Source organism: Magallana gigas, chromosome 4, assembly GCF_963853765.1.
Source record: "Magallana gigas chromosome 4, xbMagGiga1.1, whole genome shotgun sequence".
In the NCBI taxonomy this organism is placed as follows: Eukaryota; Metazoa; Mollusca; class Bivalvia; order Ostreida; family Ostreidae; genus Magallana; species Magallana gigas.
The window spans coordinates 34874892-34892571 of record NC_088856.1 but is presented as its reverse complement, the minus strand read 5'-3'; the positions used below and the strand labels follow the sequence as shown (position 1 = coordinate 34892571).

The following is a 17680-nucleotide window of genomic DNA, read 5'->3' as shown; positions in this document are numbered from 1 at the left end:
TGAATTCTTCTAAACTTTTATGTAACACATGTAAAATGTTTGTTCTTATTTTAACGATGTGACTGATGGATGAACTAAAGTAAAGTTCAACACTGTTATAAGTAATTTCGAAATTAAATTAGATGATGAGCAAATATGCGATTTATCACCTTTATCTTAATTATTGAGACAATTAGCAATTGCTGTAAATGTTGACCTTTAATACACCATAATGCATGATTATTTATCTGTCACCAGGAGGTTAAAATCAGTAAACTATGTCTAAGTATATAAAAGATTCGCCATCTAAATGTTGGTTAGTGTTGCCTTTTGACCACAATGCGTGTCGCAATCCTTATTTTGGCTGTCTTACCATTAGCAACTTGCTTCAGCTTCCGGGGCTATAGAGCTGTTGGTGAGTCTCTCTCTCTCTCTCTCTCTCTCTCTCTCTCTCTCTCTCTCTCTCTCTCTCTCATATCATCAAGGTACATGCATATAGAAACATCGATACTGTCTTAAATTTTCATGAGTTATTTGATTTTTCATAAAACATGGGCCTTTAAAAATCACAGTGACTGTATAATTAGTGCGGGGTAATTTTTTTATTTTTTTTTTTTGGAAAATTAATTTTGTCTTCACTTTTTTAATGAAATTTTTAAAATTCCATTAAAAATCTAAAAAAAAGTTTCTAAATGGGTTGCTAAACACCCTGTATTTTTACATTACATGCTTAGTACGTATAATGTACATTAAAAGACTTAGTGCAAATCGCATGCACTATCAGCCTTTCAGTTCGACAGTAACCTTCAGTTACTCTCCTTTTGCCATGTGGCTGACATATAAAATCAGATGATATAAAAATCTATCATATATATTAAAAATCCAAGCACAATAAACAAAAAAAAGGAATTAAGAACAGAAGCTCTATTTTCATACATAAATTATAGTCGTATTTAATGCTTTCAGAAGAAAAGTGTCCTCTTAAGTCATGTATGGATACCAAAATTGACCTAGACGCAGCGTTGGAAAGTAAGGTTAACGTCGAGAGAAACAGAAACGGATTCCGGGTTACTTTTGAAAAAGACATCTTCAGTTTTTCATGCAGGTTTGTTAATGCTTTCGTTATGATCATGACTGATTTAACTTCTTTTTGACATTAAAACTATTGTAAATCTACCAGCCAGTAATATCATTAAATGCGATTTACACGCCACTGTGCAAGCATACGTACGTTACATTAGTTTTCAATTTTGATTCACCAATTATATACATAAAAGCTATATATATATACATAGCTTCTGAATATTTTAAAATGAAAGCTTTTTTGATTGTATTCGTGTATATATATATATATATATATATATATATATATATATATATATATATATATATATATATATATATATTACTTGACAGAAAAAGAAAATTTGTTTGCTAGACTTGATTAGAAGCAACTTTTGTTTTAGCTTAGTTTTATAAATCAATAACGGAATTTAATCCAATGAATCTGAATATAACATTTTGGCATTTATAATCATGAATGTTGAAAACGAATCATATGGTCGTATGATACAGAACGTGTCTGTAAAGTAATTGTAACAATTAACACTTGAAAGACCATTTTTTATACACCGGAATGACTACGGGTTCTTCCGTTTTTTATGATCATGACAATGAGCACACGGCGGGTGCGACCGGTCGTCAGGGGATGCTTGCTCCTCCTAGGCACCTGGCCCCACCTCTATCTTTTAAGAGGTCCGTGTTTGCTCTGCTTTGAATTTGCATTTCGCTATAAGGATTTTTGAGACGGTTGACATGGACTTTGTTACTGTGGTTTTCCATGAAGAATTAGTATGTAGTCGTTACCAACTATAGCAGTTGGTAATGACTACATACTAATTTCTATTTACCTAATACTATTTAGTTACTATCTAGTAAATAGCATTTTTCATACACATGGGTTGCATTCCTCAATTCAAGACGAGTATATATTGAACTGTATATTAGATGCAGAGTTTTGTTAAATATAAAAACAAATATTTATTTGGTTCATCAAAAAAGCTATTTCAACCAATCATTCAAATGGACATTTCAGCGTGTTTGGTATGTTCAAGACATGCATGAATGACCTGAATTCTGAAGAACTGGATACGTGCTATTCGGCAGAGGAGCAACCAATCGTTTCCCGTCTTATATCCCTGGTCGATAAGTCAGTGTGCACCAAAGCCAAACGTAGGTTTCTGGAAATAACACTTATTCTGCCTTTCATCAGGAAAGAAAGTTTCTATAAATTTTGGGGGGTTTTGTAAAACTTTTTTTTTTTGGTGAAATCAGCCGATTCTAAACAAAGTTAAAAATGATTCAAATGACAAATCGACATTTTGCAAAGCACAGACATAAATAAGAGAGATTGGCAACTCCGCCATTAGTGTGCTTTGTTGTTGAAAAATATTACGAGACCAACCTTACTTTGAGAACTACATATTAGTAAACTGAGATAATGATCTTAAACCAAAAGTATATTGTTTTTATGAAAAATGTGCATAGGTTTTAGACATTTTTGAAACAAAAAATTGAAAAATGAGATCAATATATAGAATATATATTAGCCAGCTATAAAACATCGGCGAAATCTCGGACGACGTGTAGCCAACTGCCTCCTAAAACTCCTCTTTTAATATTGTTTATAAGACATAAACTCATCTCTTGAAAATATAATATTTTGAATGTTTTGGTAATAGGTTTTAGCTGTTTATATTTCGATAGAATTGTTCATTAGAAAGATATATGTACTGATTTAAACTGGGAATACTTTACAATAGGGACCGCGAGATTTCGATCAGTTGCCAGTCTCTGTTATTTATGTCTCTGGTGCAAAGGAAAAGATTGAATTTAGTCTGTAACTTAAACATATATTTCATTCTTTAAACAATACATAATCTGATTCATCTTTCATCAACTACGTCAGATTTAGTTAAAAATAAGCGTAATATTTGACTTAAGCAATACCTTGTCTATGAGATTTCAATAGACTAATATACATGTACATATGGGATATCTCACTATCGTTCGGAGAGTTTTGGGTTTTTTGGGTGTTTTTTGTAATTCTGAAATATTTTCATCTTTTGCAGGATTTGACAAATTAGTTCCCTGTATGAATAGTGCGACTGTCCAGAAGGTCTTTTTCGAAGACCTATTATTTACTGGTTTGGAATTTATGAATGTCGTTTCGAGAAATGGGTCCTTGCCATGCCAGTAAGCGTAAATTACATTTTTCACATTCCTTGTTATAAAATAGTTTACTTTTGTATTTTGAATGATTCACCAAAATTTGAATGTTAGAAGTCATGTTACAAGCAAGATACAGAGGAAAGAAGTTGTTGTTATGTAAACAAAGCTAGAGTCTTATAAGTTTGTTTACAAAAACTGTAAAGTAAGGAAATTGACATTTATCAAAATAACTTGTGGAAACAAGATAGATTGATTCAATGGGTTTATGAATAATTTCATATCAACAAACAGCAACATTAGATTAAAACTTATACAAATACATCAAATGTGTGAACATTTACAGAACTCGAGCTTTGTTTACAAAACAAAGAATTCTAACCTCTGTGTAACTCGCTTGGAACTCGATATTTGACTTTCAAATTTTGTCAAAGCATTGAAAACATCTATAATTATAACATTGGTAGACATAAAAATTGAACAAATAAATTTTGAAAATTTTGAGCTCAAATCGTGTCCAAGTCCCTTCATCATTTTTTTAATATCAAACGCATTTTAGTTACTTGTTGAAACTGGTTATTGATGGGTGAATTATAACAGAACAAGAATATTGATCTATTGCTGATTGTTTTAAATTCCACTGATTTTTTGGTGTGTAAAGTCTCCAGTTCCTTCCGTTATCGTTATAGAGAACTCAAGACAACATACCTGACTACGGTAGCCAAGCTGTCCATTCAATGTGACAACGACGGTCTTCTTGCAATACTGGAAATGTTCAGCGAGGTGGCGACAGAACTACGAGACACCATTGCCCCGGAACTTGGACAAGCAGGGATTTCTATCGAAAATGTTTGCTTCGACGTCCTCATGGAGGCAACAACTACGGCAAAAAACTCCCTCTCCAACCAGGATGCGTATCTGAAATGTATCCAGGGTCTCCCGTAAATTTTCAGCGAGATCATGGAACTTGATTGCTTGTTGAGGTTTTCTTCTTTTTCTTCAGTTTACTGAAATAAAATAGTTAACATGAACAGCAATTTATTTTTCATTGGTGTGCGCGTGCGCGGTTTGCATTTTTGGCGTTATATTGTGGGAATGTTCATGCAAAGCCTTTGAACTGTGAAACTGGAAGATAGTTTGTGCTGAACTTTTTCAATAATTATTGTTTTTATATTAAGTATGCTTTAAAGCATTATAGTAAGTAAGTCAGTCAGTCAGTAAGTAAAGAAGTAAATAAGTTTCTAAAAAGGTTGTTGTTTTAAATTATACGATTCATAAATAAAATGAGCAATTTGGCGGGAGTAGTTACGTAATTTAATTATTAAATCTATTAAACTACTATTATGTATTATATTTTTATTGAAGGATTACGGTTACTCAAGGCCAAATTAACTTTACTGACAGAAGCGAAAACTTCTTACTGTACATTGTAGCCCTCCAATAGTGGTGCAATTTTTCACTTTTAAATAACTAGATCAATGACAATCATACTTTTCAGTGCTAGTGGCCTCTGCATGTTTATTGATATTTCATCAAAATTGTCCACCTTTACCAAGGTTTAATTTATTTTGAAATTATTAGTGATAATAAAACAATAAACAAAACATGGATATCAATATCGATATTTTTATAACATTGTTATTTTGTGGTTTTAAAACAATTTTTGACTTCAAGTCAAAATATTTTTTGAAATCTCAAACGTTATCCTTAAGTTATTCTGACAAGTTGATATTTTTTATGAGTGAAAGCTTACATCATGTACCTGTACTTACAATGTATATTGTTATGTAGCCGGGAAACTACAAAACATAGAGTAGAAATATGTGGCAAACAACAGACAGAGAATACAAGACAAGGAAAAACACAGGTAGATGTGGAAGGGTCAACGGTGGAAACGGAACTGGAGCTCCAGTGGGTGGTTTTGGGATGATGGAATAGACCATGTGACATCATGGTAGACCAGGGTTAGAGGTCATACATAAAAATTAGCATACGTTGGGAAAATACAATACTACAATATCATATCAAAGTACCGAAGTACTGACGGGAGTTGATTTTATCGATTATCATTTATTCTAAAATCAGCGATATGTGATTTTGCATGGCAAGTAGTATCAGTAATCGAAATATTTCTGAGAAATTGTATGGATCAAGGCAAGATTGAACTCTAGTTTTGTTCAACCAAACGCTCGACTGTCTCCTTTTATCTCCGACAAGTAAGAGAGACTCTCTGTTTTGTCGGATATTAACGGAGACAGCCGAGCGTCTGGTTGAACGAGACTACTACATTGAAGTCTAGCGTATGAATACATACGACTTCAAAAAATATCTTAACTGTACCATTTAAAATCTTACTATTTCCATAGTATTAATAAACAGGTTTTCTTGAAAAACAATGTTTCAGAATACACTGCATCTGAATTTATCGAATAATTTCAGGAACTTAGCGTTGTCAGCGGTATTGATTTGTGCTTAGGTCCAAACACTGTTTCACTTTCGGTTTGCCCGAGTAAGTGCATAGGAGAGTTGATGAAAATCAACTCCCAAAAATGGTGTAAGGTTACATTATGCACCTACACTTACAATAAAATATAAAACATATATAAAAATAAAAATATAATAAAATGACGATATAGAACATCTATTATGAAAAATTTATCATAAATACTTATAAAGTACTTATAAAGTCAGACACGACCTATCTTCCATTATTTCTAATTTTTCCTATCTCCACAATGTGAAGATTTCCACTTAATAATTTTATAATCATATTTTAATGTTATATGAATCTTTTTTTTATTTAGATAAAAGGGGTTCAATTGAAAATGTGTAGTATGGCTTTATTTATTAGCATTCAAATGCATTTTGCATGCTATTTTAAGAAAATTTCGAAATATTCTAGCTCCGAAACATGTCTGGTAACGTACCCTGAATATTTGGGAATTAACAGGTTTAAATGTTAATAACTAAGGAATAAAATATCAAGGAAAATTATATAAAAATGAGGAACGCCTCGTGTATCCTAAAATCACATCATCCCAGGAGTTATCTACTAGTATTCATTGGAAGTGCTGAGACCCACTGATTTTAAAAGAACGTACTAAATATGTGTATATATAAAAACAGGCATTTTACCTTATCAAAAGTTAGTTGCTGGTGGCTTTAACAGAACTTATTTTGCTTACCAAAACGGTTAAAACGAAACAAGTGATTTACTTTTTGTGGATTCAAGAATTATATTCGTAGTAACTACGTGGATTTAGTACAAAAAAATCCTAATTTTTGAGGTACATTTATTCGTCAATATCGTATTAAATATCTAATTGCGATCATTTGATTGTATGGTTCGATTCAGCTGCAAAACTCATGAACTTTAATTATTGTTCAGCAAACATGGATGAAAAGAATGTCTAAAAATTTCATGTAGATACTGCATCATAATAATCCTTCAAGTAATCAAAAACATAAAAATGACATTAAAAGAATTCCATCGAGAAGCAGGTTACAGTGCAATTAAACATTTAATATCTAATATTATATATCATACATACAAAATTTGTCCCATGAACAGATCCTAATTTTTTTAGTTCACCTGAGCCGAAGGTTCAAGTGAGCCTTTTCTGATCAAGAGTACAAAGAGGGGGGATTTTTTTTTAAAATATGAATAGAGGAAAATCTAAAACAATAAAAGGGGCTTGGTAATATGCAAATAAAAATCTGCAGATTTTCTAGTTCTTTGTGTAAGGTCTAGTGATCTACAGTACTTAATGTCAAGATAATTTGATACTATCATGCTCATCTCTGATCACAGTTATGGCTATTTTTCCTCAGGTGAGCGATGTGGCCCCTGGGCCTCTTTTGTTCTTCTTTTGTTGTTCTTTTTTTCGTTTTTCTTTTTTGTTTGTAAAACAATTTCTTTTAATTTTCATTTACAAATAAAAAATATGAACTTAGTATCTAGCTTGTAACTTGTCTAATGAAATCCAAAATTTTGGTAAGTATTGAAAATACTAAGTAAACAAATGTAGACGAAAAAAGATTTGATTTGAAACGTTGCCAATGCCCTTTGTCTCTTCGGCACAATATGTTGTAATACAATCAATGCCATTTAAGTATACAAAATTACCGGTCTGTATTAATCAGACAAAATTACCGGTACATTATTCAGCTATTATTCAGCTATTTCATAATGTGATGGATTGGACTTGATTGTCCTTAAATAATTTTAATCAAAATCCAATTAACATTAACGGTCAGCAAGAATAAATGATACCATTTACTCTTTAAATAACTTTTGATTAATTAAATTCATCTAACAAAACATCAAATACATTACCATGACTGTATATGATAAAAAAAAATTTAACTCAACATTTCACAAACATTCATCAATTCTTGACAAATTGAGCATTGTTTTTAAAAACACAACAAAAAGGTAGTGCGTCAAAATGACGTCCTTTTTATCAATTTCAACGTCAACAAGCTGAGTAATGTTCCTCTCAACAAACTCTAGACGGACCCCATTTTCTCAAATCTTTTTTACTATATAAAGAATCTTTTGCCTGTTGATTTGTTTTCCCCATAGTCTTCTTATTTCATAATTCGTACAACTATATATCTGGAGTCAATAAAAGGCATGTTTTTCTCCCAAATTTTTTTGTGCGAAAAATTAAAATATTTTACTTTTATCTGAGTCGCAATTTACGAGTTCGGTCAAACATTACCTAACTTTCATGAATTTTAAATGGTATTCTGTGACACCCTGTATAATATCACAAGTCGTGATGTCTGGTATCACTTATATCGGGCGAGTTCGATCATTGACTAGAGTTAAACCACGGTAGTAAGGAAAACTTATGGTGTGCATGTCTGTGTTCGAACGCACATTGGTCGATGTCTGGTTAAAAAAATAAGAAAGATGTTAATTGCTACTCATAATATAACTGTTCACGAAAAAGGACGGACAATACCTTGTAAACACATTAAATCATATGTGTGCACGCTAAAATTTAACACATTGCATGTTGTGCTGATTAAAAAAAGCAATTTTTGGAGGTTTCGCTTTCCGCCGCCATCTTTAAACTACCTGACCAGGGACAGACCAGAGAGTCTCCGTTGGTTGGACCACGGTTTTATTTTAGTCGGACTAAAGTGAGTTCGAACTCATTTTAGTCGAACTACGGCGACCGTGGTTTGTGATCGAACTCGCTCATCATCGAAAAAAATTTACGTCAGCTCTGCTTATATCATAATTGTATAATTGGAAAATCGACTAGCCTACGATTTTTAACTTCTGTAAGTCAAATACGTGTGTTACTGTCTAGAGGGATATATTTTAAAAATTTAGCCCCACTCTATTCCTGGGGATAGGGATTGTACAAACTTAAAGGACATTTCGCATGTTTTTAAATTTTCGGAATTTTTTAAATAAAATCATTCTATACTCATTAAAAATGAAGTTTATTATCTACTTGATGATGCTCCTATTCACATTTCCGCTTCTCTGGCCAAATGGTTTTTTAAAAGATTTTTTTTAAATGACGAAATAATGGTAGAATAAAAACAATCATATACAATCAGATCGGTTTAGAAAAAACAATCGTCCATGAAACAGTTTGTAAACTTTGAAAATTTTGAACTGAAAACTATTTTGTATATGTACGTTTGTTTATACTTTGAAAATTATTTCGTTTTTGGGACCCCCACTCTGACTTCACCCTGAATATACTTGGGATCCCTAGACGGCCTTAATCCCTTGCAGTCAAACTACACATATATTATGATAAGCGCATGTAGGGTTCTACCACTGTTGTAAAACACAAAGCGTATGTACATGTAAAATATCTTACTCAATGTGTGGATTTTTTTTAAAATTTGAAATTGCTTCATGTCGTCAACTTCCAAAGTCATAGATGGTTTCAAAACCGATTTAGATAATTGACAAAATTAACTGTAGCTCATTTCCTTTATAATACCCATTTCAGAATTTTGCAATTGTTGCTAATTATGGTACTTTATAAATAATTGTAATAAATGTTTCGCAATTGGTACCAGTTGGATAAAATCAGCTGACGGTGTGAACAAACATTTAGTGGTGTGAAGTTGGATGTGGACCTGGGTTTATTGCATCATATTGTAACCACTATGCATCTTGTATTGTTGAGTTTGGCTGTTGTGCCATTTGCAACTTGCTTCAACCTACGGAGCTTAAGGGCAGCTGGTGAGAATCTCTCCTTTAACCTACGAGGCTATAGGGCAGCTGGTAAGAATCTCTCTCTCTCTCTCTCTCCCTCTCTCTCTCTCTCTCTCTCTCTCTCTCTCTCTCTCTCTCTCTCTCTCTCATCTACATTTGAATGATGTTCATTTGATCCTTGTGAAGTTTATCTTTCATTTATAGAAGAAAGTGTAACTTTTGTATTATTTAAGGAATAAGGAATCATTCTTTGAGTATTATGGGGTGATAACTTTGGTCGGGGCGTGGTCAAATCCAATAAAGCCCGAATATCGTGCTTAGGTTAGCTTTATGCTGTAAGACACGCCCATTTTGTGTCACTCATGCTTTATGAAGTTATCGGGTTTTCAAAATTGATTCGTAATGCTATCACAGACAATGACAGCTGAAAATGTTAATATTTAATATTAAGACAAGATCATAAATGATAGATTTATCTAAATCTGAATTATAAAGTCTTGAACTTTTGCAAATTATTGTCTTAAAAAAATTATTCAAGCACTTTTCTTACTTTAAATTGCATCATAGATAACTGTAAATTATCAATTAGAATATATTTTGGGGTGTTTTTATAAATATAGACATTTGTAGACAAGTTTCGCAAATGCAAATACGAACAATGTGAGATTTTTGAAATTGAAGGTTGGAAGAAATGCGTGCAAAAAATGTATGGATGGAGTTTTTTTTTTGTTTTTTTTTTTGTTTTTTTTAATTTTTACATGTTTACAACTACTTGTTCAATAGAACAGAATAAAAATTTATGACAAATCGAATTTAAGTTCAATCAAATTTTGGCATATCCGTTGTGAACTACATTAATTGACTGCAGGTGATAGCTGTCCTCTCAAATCTTGTATGGAAAACAAAAATGACCTGGAAGCAGAATTTCAACGCCGGGTTAAAATGGATGCAGGTCCTACTGGAATGCAGGTTACATTTGGGAAGGACTTATTCACCTTTTCTTGCAGGTATGTTTCTTACTGTTTTAAAGGGGCATGGTCACGATTTTGGTCAAAAATTATTTTTCCGATTTTAATATTTACAATGAATCATTAAGGCATTTTTAATAGGCAACCAAAATTTGATTGTCATTTGCTGAGTTATAAGCGAGAAACAGAGCTTGAAATTCTTCCCTATGTAAACAAGGCGTTTGTTTACATTTTGAACGTTGAAGTGAAAATTTCAGTTTCAAAACTAAAACGAATGTTTTAAGCGCGTTAGGAACTGTTTATCTTTGTTTAAAATAAATAAAAAGATAGACAAATAAGTTGGAAAAAGATTTTTTAATGGTATATTGAACCTATGTAAACAAAAACAGGGCACGAACCTTGTTTTACATGACAAAGAATTTGAGCCCTGTATCTTGCTTATAACTCTACGAATGACTCTCAAGTTTAATTTGATCATTAGAAATTCATTTCTAAAGCATTGAAAATAATAAAAACATAATGATAGAATTTGACCAAAATCGTGACCATGCCCCTTTAAATGGCAAATTTTTACTAGTATTGCGAGCAGTCATGAGGACATTTATACATGTACTTTTAAATCAGGGCACGGCCATTTTATTATTCAATTTTACTGGAATTTTAATAAGTTGCGAAAAATTGATCCACTTACCATGAACAGACGTAGAGAATAGTTCAAAGAGAAACCATTCTCTCTCGGTGCTTTGATAAAATTCAGATTGAACAGTTATAACAGATTGAACAGTTATAACTGACTTAAAAATAAGCTTTCCAATACTTCCAAGAAGCCTTTGTTAGTTTAGATATTTGGGTAAAGCATCTGGTTTTTATTAAATACATCGACAATAAAAATTGGGTTATCATTTTGGCTCGTAAGATGAGGTCAAGGAATGTTTAATACAATGGTTTTAAGACATTTTTTAAATGGCCGTAGCTTGCAAATATAGGATCTGAAGAGTAGCCAAAAATTAAAATACATGTAAATTAATCAAAAATAAGAAACAAGAATAAAAATTAGTGTTCGAAGTATGTGATGAGGAGACAGAACCCCCGATATTTCGCGTTTTATACATGCCTCAATAGCAAAATTTGAAAAAGAAAAGGGAATCATTGCAGACAACACCAGTTGCCTCAATATTTGATCCAGTAACCTCAATATAATTAACTTCTTTGCTACGAATACGTATACATAACAGTTATGAAATTCAAAGTTCACATTTTTATTACATTGAATAAATTAAGTGCTCATGTTGACAGACTTTGCAGTTCTTCGAAACACCAATTCATGTCAATTGCATGGCGGATCGTATTAAATCTTTTGAACTTAATTTCAAAACTTTAAATTTATTCATGCGTTTCAATGTATGGGTCATTTCAGTGTGTTTGATATGTTCAACACGTGCGTGGAAGATTTAGATTCTGAGGAGTTGGATTCTTGCATTCCAGTCGACGAACAGCCATTGGCTCGCCGTGCACTATCAATGATTGATAAGGCAGTGTGCTCCAAAGCCAAGCGTAAGTTTCCAAAAGGTCCACCGACAACAATACCCACGACATTTTCTTACCCTCCATCACAGGGGTAATTATCATATAATGTCGTCATCACTGCAAATACTTCAACATCCTTGCAAAACTTAGCGCCATAAACTAAAATTTGTTTAAGGAGGCCATTATGGTGGGGTTTTATTTTTTTTAAAGAATACAACAGCAAAATTCTTAATTTTTTAACAAATGTATTTACACCAACTCTAGTTTATTTGCGAAGTTTCAAGAAAAATTACCATCTGGTTTTTTAGGGGGTATTTCAAAATACAGATACATTTACTTTAGGAATATATAAGAAATTGTCATTTTCCGCACTCCGAAGCAGATTTAAAAGAAAAATACTACATTAGCGATTTTCCTCAATTTCTCCTTCATAAAATTGTAAAGGGTCCAATCAGAACACGACATGAATAATTCACGAGAAAAATTCAGCAAAATTGTGAATGATTAACAATATTTAAGAGTGTTTGAGACTGGCATAAGTGACGTACAAGGAACATCATATAAGTAATATAGCATCAATTAACCTTAGTTTACAAAAAACATTTTTTACGGTTGAAAAGTCACTTTCCTCATAGGAGAAAGACCCACATTAATATAGCTTGGAGAATACAGGAATGGGTAAATACAATTCTCCAGGAACGGGTAAATACAATCTAAACTTATTTTGCCTAAATCCCTAATTATACAATATATATAGAGTACTAATCAGTCGTGTCTTCTCGAGTGTTCTTCACGGACGCTTGTTAAAAAATTGAAATGACCCGTGAAGTTTCGATTGATGATCTTGTTTATGTCTATCTTTCCTATTTATTTAAATTTCAACTTTCCATATTTCAGGTCTTGATAAATTAGTTCCCTGCATGAATGATAAGAGCGTCCAAAAGATGTTTTTTGAGGACCTCGTATTCACTGGTCTTCAGTTCCTGGGTCAACTCGAAGCAACCGGAGCCTTGCCATGCCAGTATGAACATTACAATATCCTCAGTAGTTATTATTTTCTCTTAGGCCTATGTATTAATCACAAATGTTCATTTATGAAATATATATACTATATAGTACGTGTAAACCCCAGTCTTTGTTTAAGTGCATTCTTCAGAATGCCAATATAGTTTATACCGGTAAATGATTTGAATCAGATAAGATGTTTATTGATATATATACTGACAATCTAGTGTTCTTTTAAGCATCGTTTCAAATATCTCCTGTTTTCCTTCTAGGGATCTGAAGACAACATATTTGAGTACGGTAGACAGGTTGTCCGATTCCTGTGACAACGATGGTCTTCTTGCAATACTGGAAATGTTCGGCGAGTTGGCAACAGAGCTACGGGACATCATTGCCATGGGGCTTACCCAAACTGGCTTATCACTGAATGAAATTTGCTTTGACGCCATTGTGAATGCAACGGCAACAGCGAAAGAAAGCCTTTCAACTGATTATCCGAAGGGTGTTTGGGGTCTGTGATCCAAGAAGTCTTATATACAGTTTTCTTATTCGATTTACATTCTTCACGCTTCGACTAGTATATCTTAATAAATAGTCAGCAAACATGTGCATTTGTTACTTAGTATTTAAGAAAGGGGGCTTCTCAATTCATTGCATTGAATTTTACAAACAGAAAATGCCACTGAGTTATGGTATTATTTGAATAAAAGTCAACTCGCTTATTTTCGAAGGTTATTTTTTCAACAACATATACTACATATAGTATATACAGGGTTATTTTCGTCCCGTGTTATTTCGCTTTTCTAAACTTTACAGTTTTGCGTCTTTTTAATTCGCCCGGACACATTGAGAAATAGAAACTCTCTTAAATTAGCACCGTAAATTTTAAAAAAGTGTTTGAATTCGCGCGGTTTTAAATTCGCATGCTGACAACGAGGCCGAAAGGGGCAAAAATAAAACAAGGGCGAATATTTCCCTTTATACGGAATAGTGCCCAAATCACTTGACATATACATCTATTTCATTTGTAATAGGTCTGATAATGATAGTTCATAAATGAGAAATGAAATTCGTTTACAATTGCACATTGGTATTTAAATGCTGTGCAAATTAGTTCCTAAAACGTTTGCACGACAACCTTTAGGTGTCCAATTTTCCTTATTTTACTGTAATGTGTGATATAATGACATAATAGTGAGATATTTCTTCACTTGAGCTGCGCATGCATGTGAATATAGCATAGCCAGAATAGAAGTTCTACCGTTGTTGTTTTACATTGCTTAGATGTTACAGACAAATCAACGTTAACATGATTACTAGTAAACAAGATATATGTGAGCCAATGCTCACTAGTGATACCCCGCTCTGATACCCCCGCTCTGATGTGATAATGCAAAATAAGCAAAGTCGACATTTAACAGAAAGTTGGCATCCGATTGGTAAAAAAGTATATCCCACGATATGGCATGCCTAAACAAATAGTGTGTTAAAATTTCAAGCATCTGCGATAAATAGTTGCTGAGAAAAATCAACGTTAAAATGATTTAACAGACAAAGCAAACAAGATATATGTGAGCCAATGCTCACTAGTGATACCCCCGCTCTGATGTTAACATGCAAAATAAGCTAAGTCGACATTAAACAGAAAGTTGGCATCCGACTGATACAAAAGTATATCCCACGATATGGCATACCAAAACAAATAGTGTGTTAAAATGTCAAGCATCTGCGATAAATAGCTGCTGAGAAATCTTCGACAAAATTTTTTTTGAAAATTTTGGCTAAAAATAAACAAATTCGTCATTTAACAGGAAGTTGACGTCCGTTTGGTACAAAAGTATATCCCACGATATGGCATGCCTAAACAAATAGTGTGTTAAAATTTCAAGCATCTGCGATAAATAGTTGCTGAGAAAAATGCGACAAAAATTTTTTTAACAGAAGGACAGACAGACACACAAGGGTAAAACACTATATCCCCTTCTCCTTCGGAGCAGGGGTATAATACCATTTCTGTGACAGTTTTCTTGATGATAAATATTGGACTATTCTAATTTAGGGAATTTCATGTTTTCCCACAAAAACAGGAGGACTGAAAATGGACACAACAAACCTTGATGCCCCAAGTCTATTATAAAGAAGACTAAACCTAGACTATAATGTTACTGGCATTGACAAGGGGGCCCAACACAACTCTTCCAATACAATGAATACATCTGTAGCCTTTTTTGATCAAATAAAGTATTAGGTTCTGAACTTAGATAGCCCCCACCCCCTTTTTGTTTATATCAACTAAATATAAAGAGGTACATACATGTACTGCTATTTTACGAAACAAATTTGAGACAGTTGTGTGCGAGCATGAACCTCTTTAGGCATTAATTTTTATTATACAAAAGGCAACAAACCATTACTTAAATGTGTAGATATACATAGTTTATTAACAGGTTTTCAGACAAAGTAACAAAATGATATTCAACAGAGAGTCAAGTAGCACTTAATGATATCATACAACAGTGCAGGGACAGAGACTTGTATGTACAGTAACAGAGGAAACTACACCAAAAATACAATGCTGGGCTCCTCACAAACTTATCAAACCTAAAATACTTAACTTCAGAGAGTCTTGTTTCATTAAAATAGAAATCTTTGAAAACAAATAATATACAATGCAAACATATGAAGGTTATACATGTATAAAAAGGTTGTATATACACAAACATTTCTAATGTGTCTAGATTTATAAGTCGTTAATCTGTTGCATTTTCTTTTAAAGCCCTATTATTTGTAACTACGGTACACACCAATAATCCTTAATGACTACCCCTTACCCCTCCCCCCCCCCCTTAAAAAAAAAATGTTTTAAGCAAAGTAAAACTACTAAGCACTAGGTAGCCTGTCTCTTAAGCTCAAGAGAGGGTATCTGTATTTTCTACAGAATGGTCAAGCATGGTTGTACAATGAAATTTAATCAAAGAGCGCACTTTTTTTTTAATGTCATAATCTTCTGTTGAATCATTAGAACTAGTTGTTGCTCAATTTGGAGCAAATCTGAATCCAACAGGTTTTATTTATTATTCATCCTTGCAAATCCACAAAAAATGAATCCATGAAAAATCGGTAATCCATGAAAATTGTCCCAAAATAAGTTGAATGAGTTCATATAAACAGAATGGCCGAGGTACTTTTATCAAACATTAAATGAGGTCATTTCCATCAGATCTACCTATTATACTTACATATTATTTCTCTTTAGATTTAAACGACTGTATTGTTTAATAACACAAAATTCCCAATATTTTAGCTTTAGAATAGTTTCCTAAATCTCTAAACTTTTTCTTAAGATGATTAATTAGGCCATTGCAAGTTTTTTCTTTGTTTAGCTTCCACCCAAAACTCAAAAACCTATCTTTCTATCAGGAAAAAAAACCAAACCTTAGAAAAAAAACACAACTTTAAAATTCAACAAAATAAAATTTGTTATTAATCTTGAAGTATTTTCTTCACTTTGTAACAAAAATAACAAATACCTACTATATGATTGCCATTTTGAATGTTGTTATATTTGATTTCTGATCTGGATTTAAAAATGCGATCCTGAGCCCGACATATGAAAAAGCGATCTAATTTTATGAACAAAAATTGTGTGTTTTTTAAAAAAAATTTACATCTCAAAACCAATCCGTCCGCGGACGCTAAACATAGAACAAGAGGCCCATGGGCCACATCGCTCACCTGAGGAACAATAGGTATGATAAAATCAGCTTAATGGAGTCATAATACAAACTATCTGGACAATGTACAATAATACATGTAGATCCTGTATAAATAAAATCCATTTTCCCCTGGATATTCTTATGTTTATAATCATTAGTCCCTTTTCTAACAAGATGATTTTATAGTCTTATCATATGTTGAGTATTGCAGTTCTCAAAATGATCCTTAACAATAGTTTATATATTAGATATAAACGTACATCAAACTATGAACCTATGAACAAAGAATTGTCCTGGGGCCAAAGTCTTAACAATTATAAAGAAACATCTGGCTGATTAGTTTCTGAGAAGATTTTTAAAGATTTACCCTATATATTCCTTTGTTAAATTTTGACCCCCCCCCCCATTGTGGCCCCACCCTACCCCTGGGGATCATGATTTTCACAACCATGAATCTACACTACCTGAGGATGCTTTCACACACGTTTCAGCTTACCTGGCTGATTAGTTTCTGAGAAGAAGATTTTTAAAGATTTACTCTGTTTATTCCTATCTAAAACATCGACCTCCCATTGTGGCCCAAACCTACCCCCAGGGTTATGATTTTCACAAATTTGAATCTACACTACCTGAGGATGCTTCCACACAAGTTTCAGCTTTCCTGGCTAATTAGTTTCTGAGAAGAAGATTTTTAAAGATTTACTCTATTTAATCATATGTTAAACTTCGACCCCCCATTGTGGCCCCATTCTACCCCCAGGGGTTATTATTTTCACAACTTTGAATCAACACTACCTGAGGATGCTTCCAAAGAAGTTTCAGCATTGCCGGCTGATTAGTTTCTGAGAAGAAGATTTTTAAAGATTTACTCTATATATTCCTATGTTTAACTTCGATCCCCCATTGTGGCCCCACCCTTCCCCCGGGGGTCATGATTTTCACAACTATGAATTTACACTACCTGAGGATGCATCCACAAAAGTGTCAGCTTTCCTGGCTGATTAGTTTCTAAGAAGAAGATTTTTAAAGATTTACTCTATATATTCCTATTTTAAACTTCGATC

At 32.9% G+C, this 17680-nt stretch overlaps 2 protein-coding genes across 4 annotated transcripts; both read left to right on the top strand.

Annotated features, from left to right (window-relative positions):
* The first annotated feature begins 262 nt into the window (after positions 1-262).
* LOC105322357 (uncharacterized) lies at positions 263-4238 on the top strand. Of its 2 annotated transcripts, none has more exons than XM_011421008.4 (5): positions 263-394; positions 946-1084; positions 2075-2211; positions 3111-3234; positions 3897-4238. In XM_011421008.4, exons 1-5 carry the CDS (start codon positions 319-321, stop codon positions 4150-4152), a joined length of 732 nt encoding a protein of 243 aa, XP_011419310.3. In that variant the 5' UTR covers positions 263-318; the 3' UTR covers positions 4153-4238. The 2 variants fall into 2 exon arrangements, with proteins under 2 accessions (XP_011419310.3, XP_065936786.1); XM_066080714.1 differs by having other exon boundaries at positions 275-394; positions 949-1084.
* A 5036-nt stretch (positions 4239-9274) lies between these two features.
* LOC105322358 (uncharacterized) lies at positions 9275-13507 on the top strand. Of its 2 annotated transcripts, none has more exons than XM_034450005.2 (5): positions 9275-9427; positions 10269-10407; positions 11786-11922; positions 12793-12916; positions 13173-13507. In XM_034450005.2, exons 1-5 carry the CDS (start codon positions 9352-9354, stop codon positions 13417-13419), a joined length of 723 nt encoding a protein of 240 aa, XP_034305896.2. In that variant the 5' UTR covers positions 9275-9351; the 3' UTR covers positions 13420-13507. The 2 variants fall into 2 exon arrangements, with proteins under 2 accessions (XP_034305896.2, XP_011419311.3); XM_011421009.4 differs by having other exon boundaries at positions 9277-9469.
* The last annotated feature ends 4173 nt before the right edge of the window (positions 13508-17680 follow it).